This window comes from Gymnogyps californianus, chromosome 2, assembly GCF_018139145.2.
Source record: "Gymnogyps californianus isolate 813 chromosome 2, ASM1813914v2, whole genome shotgun sequence".
NCBI classification, from domain to species: Eukaryota; Metazoa; Chordata; class Aves; order Accipitriformes; family Cathartidae; genus Gymnogyps; species Gymnogyps californianus.
The window spans coordinates 120,705,406-120,720,154 of NC_059472.1; the positions used below are offsets into that span (position 1 = coordinate 120,705,406).

General features: G+C 38.5%; 1 protein-coding gene across 1 annotated transcript in view; it reads right to left on the reverse strand.

Moving 5' to 3' along the window:
* Nucleotides 1-1,028: 1,028 nt before the first annotated feature.
* Nucleotides 1,029-14,749, reverse strand: part of LOC127012683 (collagen alpha-4(VI) chain-like) — a 47,214-nt gene continuing 33,493 nt past the window's right edge. The window contains 12 exon segments of the mRNA XM_050890914.1: nucleotides 1,029-1,201; nucleotides 3,125-3,396; nucleotides 3,615-3,708; nucleotides 4,594-5,265; nucleotides 6,381-6,471; nucleotides 8,440-8,927; nucleotides 9,040-9,051; nucleotides 9,632-9,668; nucleotides 10,541-10,576; nucleotides 12,782-12,844; nucleotides 13,163-13,225; nucleotides 13,354-13,389. Coding sequence (XP_050746871.1) covers nucleotides 1,029-1,201; nucleotides 3,125-3,396; nucleotides 3,615-3,708; nucleotides 4,594-5,265; nucleotides 6,381-6,471; nucleotides 8,440-8,927; nucleotides 9,040-9,051; nucleotides 9,632-9,668; nucleotides 10,541-10,576; nucleotides 12,782-12,844; nucleotides 13,163-13,225; nucleotides 13,354-13,389 — 2,037 coding nt within the window.

A 14,749-nucleotide genomic window follows, 5' to 3' on the forward strand; every position in this document is an offset into this window, starting at 1 on the left:
TGTATGTTCCTTAAAAGTTTGTTGAGGAACTCTTGGCCAGCAGTCCATGCAAATTTATTAGAGATATTTTATCTATCTTGTTGTAGACAAATACAAAGAACAAAATTCCAGGTGAGTACAGCCACCTCTACAAAGAGCGGCCCAAGGTGACAAAGTTAAATGCACCATGACTTCTACAGACATAAAATGGGCAACAGCAGAGTTTGAGTAAGTCAGCGGAGTGTGACAGCTCAGCTAAGTCCCACCCTTCTGCAGGGCAAAGCATTTATGATGTTTAATCAGAAGATGTCCTCAGGACTTTTTCTTTCCCTCAAGAGCAACCACAAAAATCTAATGTTCTAAAATGAATGCACTTGTCCAACCTTTGGTAACAAGGGAAAGGGATCAATGCTTATTTACATATGAGAAGCCACACTATGAGAATAGGCTTACATCTGTTTCAAGAACTAACAGCAGAAGTGAAATAGGTGAGAATGATTGATTTTATTCACATGTTGGATTATTCAGAAAAAAATTAAAAAGCCAAGAATGACTCTATGGTAGAAAATCCTCTAAATCAAAGTGAAGTAAGTTCTAATAAGTCTATGTCATTTGAGAGCTAAATGCTTTTTGGTATTTTCTATAAGCAGGATAAATGCAAGTAAATGCATCAAAACATTTTGACATTAGTGTCTCGCATTCAATGTTATTTCATTAAAATCTCTGAGGTATTGTTTTATTTTATTCAGTACACTTAGAAAGTGCACATTTTGGTGTTTATGGAAGAAAGACAAATTTCAATACTTATCCCTTTTAAGCAATACGCTGTTGGCTAACAGAAGTTTCTCAGTACTCAACATATCAGATCAACTGAGAAATAGTTTTAATTTTATTTTCACTATTAAGCTACTAGATAATAACTTCACAATCAAGTATTTCTTTCAACTGAAACGTGGGAGCTGAGTGGCTATGTAAAACTTTCTCTTTCGATCCCTTTTCCCCATCACCCTGATAGTGTAACTGAAGAATTAAATTTAAGTGTCTCTGCACTAGGAAGACTCTATACACAAGAATTCACATTCTTCTTGCGTTTCAAATCTATTTTTATTGCCTCCACAGCCCCCGTACCAGAACTGACCACACATTTTCTGCTCTTTGTCGTAGTACCACTTCAGAACATAATTCTGACATTCTCCACTGTCTTGAACAAGGTCACATGCATCTGGAAAAGGGAAATAAGAGACAGATTTAATGAAAGAAAGATCCACGCTTCTCAGCATTGCAATTTCAGGGAAAAGTAATGTTCAGTGCAAACTGGCAGATGAAAGAGGTAGCCGGTGTTCAAGGTCTTACAAAGATTCACTAAGTGTTCATCCACAAACCCACAGTGCCAGCGTGGTCTGAAGCCCCTCTTCCTATGATTGATTTAACCAGAAAGAATGTCTGAAACAACTAGATTTTCAGTGGCATAAACAGAAGGAATGCTAAAAGGTCTTTAGTCTTCTAACATAGGGGTTTTTTACTACAATTATTGTAAAATGATTACTCCTGGACTATAGGGACTAGATAAATAAAGCTTTTCAGAATGTCCTCCTCCTTTATTCCAACTTGTTATACTGGTATCCATCAATAAAATTTCATAAATTAACATACATAGATGGTTAAATTATCCATGATAGTCTCTTAGCCAAATCCCAGAGTAATATAGATTGAAATTGCATAAATTAGCCCAAAAGTAGGTGAGAGTAGCGTACTTTGTAGCAGTCTGGTATTCAGGAAGTACAGATCTAATCAGCTTTCACCAGTGTAAATTCAGAGTTACTCAAATGAAGTCAGAAGAGCAGCTCTAGACTTTGGTATCTGTATGACATCGAAGGCAAAGCACTGAGAAGTAAAGCAAAATACTGATAAAACTACCCAACCTGAAGATTTAAAATGACATAACCCTCTCCTAATCAACTGAAAAACAATAATCTCAAGTAATAGATCAGTACAAAGTACATCTCTCAAAAGGCAAGTGCTGGAACTCTGTTACATGTTTTTAGAAGTAAACTGCTGGGTCACTAATTACAACTCAGGATTGGGAATGGCAGTTCATACGTCTCCTGCAAGGGCTTAGGTCACTGCTCACATCAGTGCAATGACCCTGACTACTTCCTCACAGGAAATATTTCATTTGTAAAGTATAAACGGTAACATATCTTCATGCTACTAAATTTTCTGTGTTACCACAGAGTTCATGAACTCGTTAATGGGAGCACTGATTCAAGATTGTACACATGCAGTTAGGCGATGGGACCAATTCCATCTGTGTTGAGCAAGTCTGTCATGCACCGTGGATGTATGGCATTCCCAGAGATACATTAGCTCTTAATTAAAGATCCAATATTAACACAGTTTTGCAAAAGCATTGGTCCTCTCTCATCAGGGATGGGGCTACCAGATATTCCCAGAATCATTTTTGAGTCAAGAGGGATGAAAAACAAAGGGATGGCAGCTGTAGCAACGAGCTACCACACCCACAGCTATGCAGACACTATTGCATTTTTTTCACAGAAATTCTCTCCAATTGTACTCTAAACAATAAAAACACTCAATAGTGTTAAAAGAATGTTGGTGACAAATTATCTCACAATCAGCTTCTCATACCTATTGTATCAAATGGTGAATCTGCAAAGAAAAATGCATAATTAGGAAGCAAAGTAAGAAACATGAAGAATATATATTTTGATAGGATACCTCTGCTGAGGCATCCTGTTCTTCCTACAGGAACAGACTGTAGCAGAGACATATTTAGTTCCTCCATATTAAGCTAAGTTAGCAGCAGGAGTAACTCAGTAATTATAGCGCAACTTGGGGATTTAAAATGACCAGCTGTTTTAGTAAAGGGGATTATAACTTTGTATTATATTATTACAAAAAGTTACAAATCAAAGCTAAAGTCATAATGACACCTGCAGTTCAGCCTTTAATTACAAACTCTTACTGTATAGATTTGGACTGAATACAAACATACAGTGACAAAATGCTTTAGAAAATGTAATTAATGGAAATGCTTCATACTGCGTAAATACTCAACTGAGCCCTTCACAATTTAGAGTCTTTTTACTGAATTAAAAAAGATTTTCATATTCTAAAATCATACCATAATCACTATAGGCAGCTCTAGTTTCTACTGTTGCCTCTACGTTTTCCTCGTTCTTCTCCTGAGCTTCTCCATACTCTTGTGGCTTTTCTCCTTCAGCATCTTCCTCTGTGAAATACTCATTCTCCTCATAATCGTATCTCATTTCTCGCATTGTGTACACAGGTTCTGTGGTGGTCTCTTTAATATTCTCCAGGACTCTACTTCCAGTTCTTTCAATGTCTTCTAAACCACGACCATAACCAGTTTCATCAGTTCCAGGAAAAGGCATCCTTCCAAGGAGAGAAAAAAAAAAAAAAAAAAGTAAGTATTTAAGCACCAGTATGGCCTTGAAAAATGCATCTGGTTCATTCCTTCTGAATACCATGAAAAAAATTTTTGATCCTGATCCTGTTCTATTAAAGCTACTTTGAATATAACTACTAACCCAAAGGGAGAAATCGTATGTTCAGAGATACACACTCAAAAAGTTTAATAGGCAATTCCAAACCTTTCAATCATAGACGCTTGCTGTTGTGTGTCTCCCTGATCTAAGTTTTCACACTCTTCTTGAAGTTCAGGTGAAGGATAACTGTTCATTTCTTCTGTGGGGAAAGCACAGATACCACGGGTGAATTTCAAAGTCCTCCAAACCCCAGTATGTTTAATAAAAAGCACTACTTTTTTGTTGTTGTTGTGAACCGGAGTTTGCATCTTTCAGTAAGTAACACACCGTATCCAGAGTGACTGGCACTATGTCCAGGAAAATTAAAATTATGTTAGAGATCAGCTATATGAGAATGACTCCTGAACCAACCTTTTATACTTTTGTCTTGATCTGTAATACACTATTTACCCTTCTATAGAAACTCTGACATCTCTAAGTACACGTTTCTGATAAGGATTTTAAATCAGTGACAATTTCCTTCTTGGTATTCTCTTGTTTGTATCTCAAAGCACCTAAGACCTGCTAATCTGCATGAATGTATCTTGAAAAGTTAAGTTCTTTCTCTGCTCTACAGAGGAGGAATAACTGCAGTAAAGAGAGGCTAATGCCAATTCTGCTAAATGTTTAAACTTGTATCTGCCCCAAAGCCTAAATAGGCATAAGCAGCTCAGTAAATCTGGACCGGCCAATGGTCAGAGGAGAAATGTAGGCCTAAATCAGGAACATAACTGTGTTCTCTTAGCTGAAGAATGGTCTTTCTTTAGTGAAAGTGGAGTCAACAAAGCCACACATTAAATACAAACTTAAGGGAAAAACACTACTTGAGACTTTGGCCTAAGGCACCATTAGAATATAATGCTGTTCTGTCATTACTGGCACTTCCATTGGTGTCCAGCATCTGCGGCAAACTAAAGATGAAAGATTGGCTTGCTAAATTATGACTAGAAACTGAGTGATAGCGCATATACACTGACTACCTCTTTCTACATAGCATTTCTCTTTCTTTCCATAACTTAAGCAAACGCCATTGCATGCTACTTACGTTGCAGAAGATTTAGAAATGCCCGGCTAAACCTCTGAGCATATACTATCTCAGACGTTGAAACCCTGCCCAATGTCAGTAAGTGCTGGTCTGTGGGGGAGCTTGACAGCTCCATCAGCTGAGTGTCACTCACATCATTGCCAAGCGCAAGAGTGAACAAGGTGAATCCTTGGCACTTGGCTCCAAGTGAAATCTCTCTCAGCTTCTCTCTGTCCCACGTGCTTGTTTTGCTTCCAACTATTGCAAATATGACCCTGTGTTTTCTTTGTCTGGGGGCTTTAAAGAATACATTTTCAACTGTCCACTGTAGGGCAGAAGCAATGGCTGATGGCCCTTCCAGCTGGTGAACAGACTCTTGGATATGCTTCTTCATCAAATCTTTACTGCTGTATGTGACTAGATCGAACTCCAAGGCCACAGGGGTCTGGTTTCTGTCAGGCAGGAAGCCCCTGGGAGCCTGCTGCACCAGTGCCACTCTGATGCCTCCATACGATTCGTTTGGCTGTGAGGAAATGACAAACTGATCCAGCATGTTGCTCACAAAGTCTTTGGCTCTCTGAAACTCTTCACTGCTGATGCTGCGAGAGCTGTCCATGATGTAAGTAATATCCATGTCCATCAGAACAGGGGGAGAAAAGGGCACCTCACAGTTGGTACTTGGTTTGCATTTATCTAGAGAAGAAGAGCCAATAGGCAGCAAACTATTTAGCAATACAAGAAAAGCAATAGTTTAAAAAAAAAAATTCACAGTCTCATTCATCTATTTTATTTTTCTTAAACTTTGATTTAAAAAAAAAAAATCAATTTGGCAACTTGAAATCTTGTTGTTCTAGTAAGGAACAACAGATCAGTCTTGCTGAACAAGGTTTTGAGATACCATGGGAAATTATTCAGGCATGAGAGCAAAAACAGTTCATAAGTTAAAACTTAACAGATAAGAGTTCCCTTGAGAAATTTTCTTCTGTTGAAATCTAAACATTGTAAAGGACACTGTAACAAACTCTATTTTTCATCTCAGACCATTGTTCAGCATTACGAAATATTATCATTTAGTAGCTTCTTTCCCCCTCACAATGTAGAATTTACAGTAAATGAGCCTGGTTTCCCAGAATCATAATGCTATTTTAAGTGCATTTCTGTTAAAAAGGAAATGCCAAGCACAATAAATTCACTTCACATTGCTGAGACAGCAACTAATTAAACAGCTTTTGTGGTTTTGAGATTCTAATTCTTACTATCCATTGAAGGGGAAATTAAAATTGTAACTTCTCAGCAGTGGTAATCTGTAACCAAGGAATGATCTGGCATGGAGGGCAAGAAAGCCCAATTGCAGAAGAGGTTAAACTGGCTGGAAGCAGGAATGCCAGAGACAGAACAACTCCCTGTAAGGGAGTGAAGTTTCTCTTGGTGATGACAAGAAACAGCCACAGCATTGTCTTGTAGCCATCCTGGAATGCGAGCACTTAGGGGCCACCTTTGGGCAGCAGAGCTGGGCTGAGTTGCCCCATGCAACCACTCATGGGATTGGTACTGGTGCAAGTATATATAAGGAATCAGCTCTTGAAACATCTTTGCAGACTCCTTGTAGAACCATTTACGGCAGTAGGACTCTGCCCAATGCATTGTTCATGAATTTTTTTTATTTTTTTTTTACATTTAAGCACAAACATGTTTAAGGGGTACCATAAAAATTCCCCAGCACCACATTGCAAAATAAAATCCATAGGATTTGTTATTGAAAGCGTAAAAAGACCAATACAACAGCTGGAATTTGTAAAATGTCTTACCGAAGCAAAGTGTACAATATGTGATGCTCTCCAAACTTTCATCTTGTTGTCTTTCCCAAACAAATAATTGAAATCTTCTAGTATCATCAATCTATGTTTTAAAGCAGACACAAAAGTAACATTAAAAAGATAGGTAAAGCACAGCTAAAAGATACTAAGACTTTTTTTTTTTTTTTTTGGCCAGTGAAGGGCTATCACTTTTTTTTCTTTTCTTAGTAGGGTGCTACAGAGAAAAGGGCAGGATCTCCTTTCTCAGCTCTTTCTGGGGCAAAGAGAAATCCTCCACAGTGAAGATGTTTTCTTGAGAGAGAAAATTCTAGCATTAAAACAACCTATGTGTTGCCTGTGATCAGCTGAAGAAAGACAATCTTCCCCAGTAGAAGATTTGACCACAGAAATGCTTGAGGAACCCTGAAGAAGCTCCAACAACATCCTACAATTTCACTGACCACCCAACCCCATCCAAATGTGATTCAAGGGCAAAAACATTTCTTTGTAGACTAAGATAAATAAAAATGGCTGGAAAATATCATAATATTGCAGGAAATGAACCATATGTATGGATAAGCTAGAATAGTGAGGAAAGAAATAATTACTTCTTTGCATTAAACTTAAGCTTTGTGTGTGTTATACACAACACACACACAACACAATTAACTTCTGATTAATGTCTGTAAAGGATGTTATAGATAGGCCTCTTCAAAGGAATTAGAATTGGCAATGACTGTTTAAGTGATCTCCAAACTGAGGCTCCTAAAACAAACTAACCAAAGCCAGTAAGTATCTGTGGCTACAGGCTGGTAGGATCATGAAGATTAAACCACCTCTCAACTGCAAGGGCAGAAGTCCATCTGAAAGAAAAAGGGAGGTTGTATTTTCTTGGGTGGTGGTGGTGAGGTTGGTTACCTTCCCACCACTGTAACCATAAAGGAGAAAAGGAGAGCTGTGCAGTGAATTTTTTGCCTTTCCCCCTGCTAAACAGCTTTTTTAAACCTTTGTACTCTGAAAACTGATTTATGGAAAGTTGGCACCTTTGTAAATACCAGATGTTGTCATATGCATTCGGTTTCATAATGTGCTTATACTACATAAACAAAATACTGATGCTTGCTCCTGTTTATCCTGTGGAGCAACCCAGTGAATAAAGTATAAGCTTCCTTCTCATATGCCAGCAGAATTTTTTCATTCTGCTAAATTAACATCCAGCCAGGCAAATATGTGAATTGACTAACAGATATGAGGCTGCATGAGAATAAATATAATACGAAGATTAAAGGGCTGATTTAGATGCTACTAGATCAGAACTTAGACTCCAAGTTTTGCACTTTTTGTCACATGTAAGTACACGTAGTTTCCTTCTATAAGGATAATTTTGAAGAAACAGCAGCTGGAAGGAATTTTATTTTGAAAAAGTTAAAACTGAGCACAGATGATACAAAAATAAATTGAAAAGAGAGAGAACATGGAATCTATAGTATGAAACCTTAAAGAAACTTAGAATTGTTTTCCTTTGGTATCTGGTAAAATGGATTGCTTATTTTTGTTTACTATCTTTTTATATGAAGTCATATTTTAAAATAAAAGTTGTTAATTTTCTCCTGTACTAATGGCAATGCAGCTATCAAAAGGGGTTTTGCTTCATTTAATTTTCTTTTGAAAAAAAAAAAAACTGGTGTACTTGAAGCCTTCTACTACTACTTTTTCTAGAAACTAGGGCCACAGTTTGTTAATTAAATGGTTAGTACATGTTCCAACTTCAGAAGAGAAATGGCATAAGTAACCAAGTGAAATTAACACAATGTTATTGAAACTCTGTAATTTGGCCTAAAAGGACAACTCATAAATAATTCATGTGCAGAAAGAGGTCAGATGATGATCATTATGGTCAAGTGAATGAGTGTTTCTTTGTTAAAATAGTAACCTTTAGTGTACCCCTTTCTAATAAGGGATTGGACAGTTCCTGTAGAACTTACTGGCTTGAGCGCACGCTTTACTCAAATACTAGCAGATACTAAGCAAATGGATGACTGACTCAATTTTCTATACTCTTTCTACTTACTGAGAAGGCACGTCTGACATTCGGCACTTCACTGAAGGCAATAACCACTGGAGTGATATCCAAGGCGCTCAACTCAAGTACAGCTGTGCTGATGGCAACATCATCCTGCGATGGACCATTGGCAAAAAATAGGGCAACTTTTCTTGTGAGGATGCCCTGACGAACACGTTTGAAGACATTTCTTGCAACAAATCTCATGGCTGCCCCAATATTACGTTTTCCAGTGGATCTCTCTAGCGGTATTCTCTGGACTGCTCGTAGCAGCAAGTTGCTTTTTTGGAATTCTGAGAATCGGATGAGATAGCGCGTATTGGTATTGAAAGAAACGACGGAGACACGAGCACCTGTTGGGCAATTGCTTTCACTGATCTTAATGGTCTTCAGCAATAACATAACAATGTTCCTCATTCTTTCAAATGCAGCTGGTGTAACATTTTCAGACATATCGAAGGCAAACACCACTTCAGTTGGATAAACTGGACATGTGTCTGTATAGCGAAATAAAAAAATCTGTGTGAGAACCTTTCCACAACTCAAACATTGTTAGTTTTTTCTTCAAGTCTATAAAAGAATGGACATGCAGCGGACAGATGGGCTTACCTGATGAGCAAGCTGGAATGAAGAGATGGAGAGCAAATAAATTATTTTGGACTCATATTCATTAAAATAGTGACATATTCACTTGCTTTCACTAAAGAGCGTGATCCAAAGCTCAGACAACTGACAGAATCTGTCAGTGAGAGACAACACTCCTCTTCCACAATCAAATACTCAAAATAGTGCAATTTTACTGGATGAGAATTAAAGAAATTGTTCTGGGTTCTGCTGAGCACACAAGTCAGAGAGAGAATGAACACTCCAAATCTGGAGGACAGGTGATATATAAATATTGTCTTCTCTCAGAGAATTCCCCAAAGGCGGCTGGCACAATACCAAACAATTAATTTAATCTTAAATGAGGCAGAGAGACATTCGTTACAGTTTTTGTAATTAAGAGATAGGAAAAATGGGCAAAAAGCGTAAGTCTGTTTCATACACCTGCTGAAAACCCCTTACAGTTAACAACTACCAGTCATCATCAAACTGAACCCAGATACAAACTACCAGTCTACAGGGTTTCCCATGGAGGCTATTCCATTTAAGAAGAGTGACTAGGTGGAACCAGAGGTAAAAGAAGATGGTCCCTACTTACGGCAGTTTTTTCGTGTAAAATTCACAAGTTCACAAGGCTGCAGGAGCAAAACAAAAAACCAATTAATGGCAAATCCCAGACCATCCCAGACTGGGAATCATAACTATTGGTTTGAGCTGAAGGTCATATCCCAGCTCCTGAACCAACTCTCACTACAGCAAATCCAGAATCACACATTCCAGTTCCTCTCTATTTCAAATAGTACAGGAGCTCTGCCCCTGCTGCAGAAACTAAGGGGGTTTTTAGACATGCTCTGTTGGCATTTAATCATGCTCTGGAGTATTAAGCAACCATTTATCCATTCTTTATTTTGTGTAATAATCTGATCTAGGAGATCACCCGGCAATGGCATTTCCATAGGAGAACGGGCATTTCAATAGCAACTCACATAGGAAGAGAGAGGTCCACGAAGGAGGAGAGGACCACCTCTGGACATAGAACACACCTGCAATAGTATTGCCTGCAGGTAGTTGTCCATGCAAGGGTTAGATGAAGCCTTTACTCAGAAGTGTTCATCTTACACGGGATTAGGATTCTGAAGAAATCCTGCCCTGCTATTCCCAGCGAAAATAGCTGTTGCTGAGGAAATGCCTTCCTTTACAAAAGGGTGAAAAGTAACCCTAAACCTGAGCTGGCGTGTAAACTGATGTGAATGAAGAAACAGATAAAGGAATATTAACGGTCCAACAGTTTGTAAAAGTTTGGACATGGCGTTAATCCATATGCATAATTGTTTCTCATTCTTTGATTATTTGCAGAACAGAAGAATGCACTGCACTCCAACAAGTATTTGAAAAGGATACTGTTTTATAACAGCTAATTGCGCTCATTGCGGTCAGTGCTTATAAATGGAGGACTAAAACTGTTAATTCCATGCAGTGTGCAGTTAGCTGTAAGGTGATTACTTACTTCCATTAAAATGGTGCCCATTGGTCCCTTGGCACCCTGAAACAAATTAAACACAGGTCCAGAAAATCAAACCCTGGTAACGTATTTCCATCTATTACTCTGTAGCCCAAAGAAAAATGCAGGCATTCAGTGTTTCCCTGACAACCATTTGTGAATTTGAAATATGAGGAGACATCAGTTCCCAGCACGGATTTCTGTGGACCTGTTCCAGAGTTGCAGACTACTTCTCAGACCTATTTCTCAGTCCATTTTCCTTAATTGTTGTATAAATGTTCAATACTTGTTGCCCTTGAGGACCAGTATAATTCAGAATTGGATTTCCTTTCTAAACAGCAATTTCTGTGCTGTGGTTCAGTGATCTGCACCTTACATCCTTTTCAACCTCTGATGTATGATAGGCTTGTCCTCTCCTCTTGCAGGGTACGATCCCCACAGTTCTACCTCAAGCGATCCTGCAGACCATACACACATCATGACTGCTCAACCAGTCTAGCTAGCTTTGGCTACTCTGCAGCCTTCTCCTTGGGAGCTGTGGGCAAATGCCAAGCACCTTTTTTCAGAGTAAAAGTATTGTTTAATCTTCATAACAGGAATAAAATACAGGGAAAATAACTTTTTTTCAAGGCAGCTTGACAGCTTTCATCGTGTGTGCAATTCAGATGTGTAGCAAGACTACTGAAAATTTTCACTTTCTCGCAGGGGGCTGCAGTGAGATACACCAGAAAAATTTTAACTCCACATCCCACAACCTTTACCTTAGCCTCTCTCTACCATAACACCACAGTTTACTAAAATCATGTACTTCCTTACATCCCCAATTTACAACGCCATCTCCATATTTGTTCCTTCCCCCTCCAATTAATCTTCCATTCTTTCATCTCCTGCCTGAGCTACCTTCCTCATCTCCTCTGCTGTCTTGCTGCTAGCACCATCACAGCCATTCCATGCTTTTATCTTATATTTCCCAGCAGGTCCCAGTTGCTCTTTGGTAGTGTTCAGCAAGAGTTAACTGTGAATTGCCTGAGCCCTAATGAATGCTACTTGCAGCACCTTAGTGGTGGCAACTGAGCTGTGCAGACTTGACCCATACGGATAATCATGCCACCAAGTTAGGAAGGATGGGTAAAACAGGCCTGTTTTGGCTGGCCCTGCCTACTTCCTGCACCTCTTCCTGCATCCCTCTCTCTTCCACGTCCCACAGAGTTCCCACTTTCCCATTTCATTGATGCACTGCTACTACAATAATCCCACCAAGCCCATACCTCCCAAGCTCCACTCTCACTTCTGCATCTGAAGAGGAGATCTTGAGCTTGAAATCTCTTTGAAGACTTCTTGGACCATGGATTGGCAAGGCCAACAGCTATGTGGCTCATCACCACACAAGGTCTGTCTATCGAACGTATGCGAGCAGCCAAGCGGCAGGGAGGGCAATGCATTCCAGCTGGCACTCTTGGCCATTCTTGTGCCCAGCATCATAAAATAAAGTGGGCCAGGTATATTCATTGACCAGCACAGTGTAATGAACAAAAAAAAAAAAAAAAAAAAAAAAAGCTCCACATTTAAACTAAAAGAGTAAGCTTAAGAAAGTTTAAAAAGAAAATAATTAACAGTAGGGATTGTTTCTGGTCCCTGTGGAGCGGATTTGCAGAACTGCTGCAAGATAAAGATAGACACATACAGGGATTTTCCTAACTGCCTACAATGTTAGTCCTAAATCCTACTGAAATCCACGATCCTTTCCCCTGCTTAGATAGAGAATAAAAGTTTTTGTTGTATAAAATGCAGATCACAGACACTGGAAAAGTATATCAAGACATCTACTTGTATATAAGGATTAACAGGTTACAGTCAATTTAAGCTTTAAGTAAGTGCCTGTAATTGCACGGCTGATTTTAAATGGCTTTTCTTTTTAAATGAAAAAATACATCAACTTTCAGCAGAACAATCCAGTTCTACATTTTAGTACTCTCTTCTTTTTTCATTAGATATTTACCCAGTCTAAAGACAACACCAAATACTGTGGAAGAAATTCTGCCCTGCATTGTATAGTTGCAGATCCATTTCCAACAGCAGGTGCTCTTGTGCACACACATCCACAGGCAAGATGTAACTCTATACAACTGTCAGGCTGATTAAGCATAGTTTACCACATGAAACATTACTAAGTATTCCATTAATCTAATAGCAAGTTTAAGAGCAATCTAAGAGTGATTTTTTTTTTTTTAAACAAAAATATATTACCATAGGTCCTGATGGCCCTTGGTCCCCTGGATCTCCCAGGGAACCTGGTGTGCCAGCATTACCCTAAAAATAGAAATACAAGTTTTATTCTTTATAATTGCACACACAGGTGCAGAATTTCAGCAGAGAAAAACCTCTGTAACTATATTGTCAGTTGGATCCTGCATTTACATAAAGATAGATTACTGCCCCTAAGAATTATTAGCAACTAACATCTCTAAAGACTTAGACCTGCATTCTCTCAAGACCTCTTGCCCAGGATATGGCAATAAAAGATCAGAGTGGGAACCAATTTCAAAAATTTTTGGTGAGGAAACACTTAAGACATAAGGGCTTTACTTACAGAACTCTTCACAGAGTTAACAGATTTATCATTCTTACTCTTCTACCCCTAACTCCTTTGGGTCCTTCAGCTCCTGGAATGCCTGGGTCTCCATCTTCTCCCTGAAAATTAATGAAATCCAGAACTTTATAGGAAAGGAGAAGACAGACAGAAAGACAGATAACCACTTCCAAACAAGAATAATGTAAAACAAGACATAAAGAAAGCAAACATGCCCATTCAATCATACCTCTGGACCAGGATATCCTATGAATCCAGATTCTCCCTACCAAAAGAAAGGACAAAGACTTCATAAGAATCTAGAACTTCATGATCTGCTTAGTGTTTGATGTCTTTAAACCAAAAACAATTTCAAAATTATTCTTAGCATTCCAGCCCATTCAAGTAACAGTGGCTACTACTCTGGTCTCAAATGACACCATTTTAGATTAACACCTTGTTCATTTAAAGGAAGAGCATTTAAAAAATTTCCAATAGTTTCTGAATTTTCAAGAGTATTCCATTTCTCAAATAAGTGTTTTATCAAAACCTATTTATGCCTCCTAGTAACATACAGTGGAATTCACGTTCAGGGATCGTAAGTAAAGTATAACATTCAGAACTCAGTGTTTCAATGCAGTTTCAAAATGTTGTACCCTCCATACTAAACAGGGATACCATAATAGTTTGTTGGCATATTAGAAGTCACTTTATTAATTGTTTTCAGTTACTTCAGTTTTCTGTGTGTTCTTTGCTCGTATATGAGAAATATGGGAACTCTCACAAGACCAATCAGAACTGAAGTGTATCTTTCCTTGACATTAGAGTAACTATCAGAATTCACACTACTTATATATGCCCTTGTTTTAAGAGTTCCCTCCCATGAAAGTGGACATGCTTGTCAAACATCATATGACTCTATCCTACAACTTCCAGAAAATTACATGCACATAGGCCCCAAAGTACACCCAAGAGAGTGTAATGTGACTGTGAACCTGTATAATTAATAGCAGCCTTAAGTAAAACCTACACTAGAGGCTGTTCTCTTAGCTATCAGGGGAAACCAACCCTTTCTGGATCACTATTCTGGGGTCAATTGGGTTTTTGTTTGTTTTTATTAATTGTTTTAATTCAGGCCCTGCCAAACCTTGAGCAGACACATCAGTGTATAAGAAGAGCTTTAAGTCAATCCTTTAAAACAATGAATAACGACAAGAAGATTTAGCAGAAGCTTTTTTTCCTCATTTCTTGTAACAAGGAGGATGTTCCCTGCAATGAACAAGGGGGAGATTCCAAGAGATTAAAAGAGTTAGTCTTGCATATAACGTATGTGTAACCTGTGAAACTCTCCCATCAAAGGAAATTGTTGGGGCTAAGAAGGTAAGAAAAGAGATTGGATAATAAGAAGCATCAAGAGCCATTTTAATAAAAAGCTATTTTAGAAAAAGGACCTCATCAGTTGGAGAGGATCCTGGGAAGCCTTTTATATCTTTTCTGCAGCTTCTGCAGCACTCTGCTTCTCCCACAAAAAGGGAGAGTGAAACAGATGGGCCTCCAGTGAGATCGACTGGACCACTTCTGTTTCACAAGAAACGGGAAAGGACTAGTATTGTAACACTACACAAACTCTTTGAAAGGAGGACTGC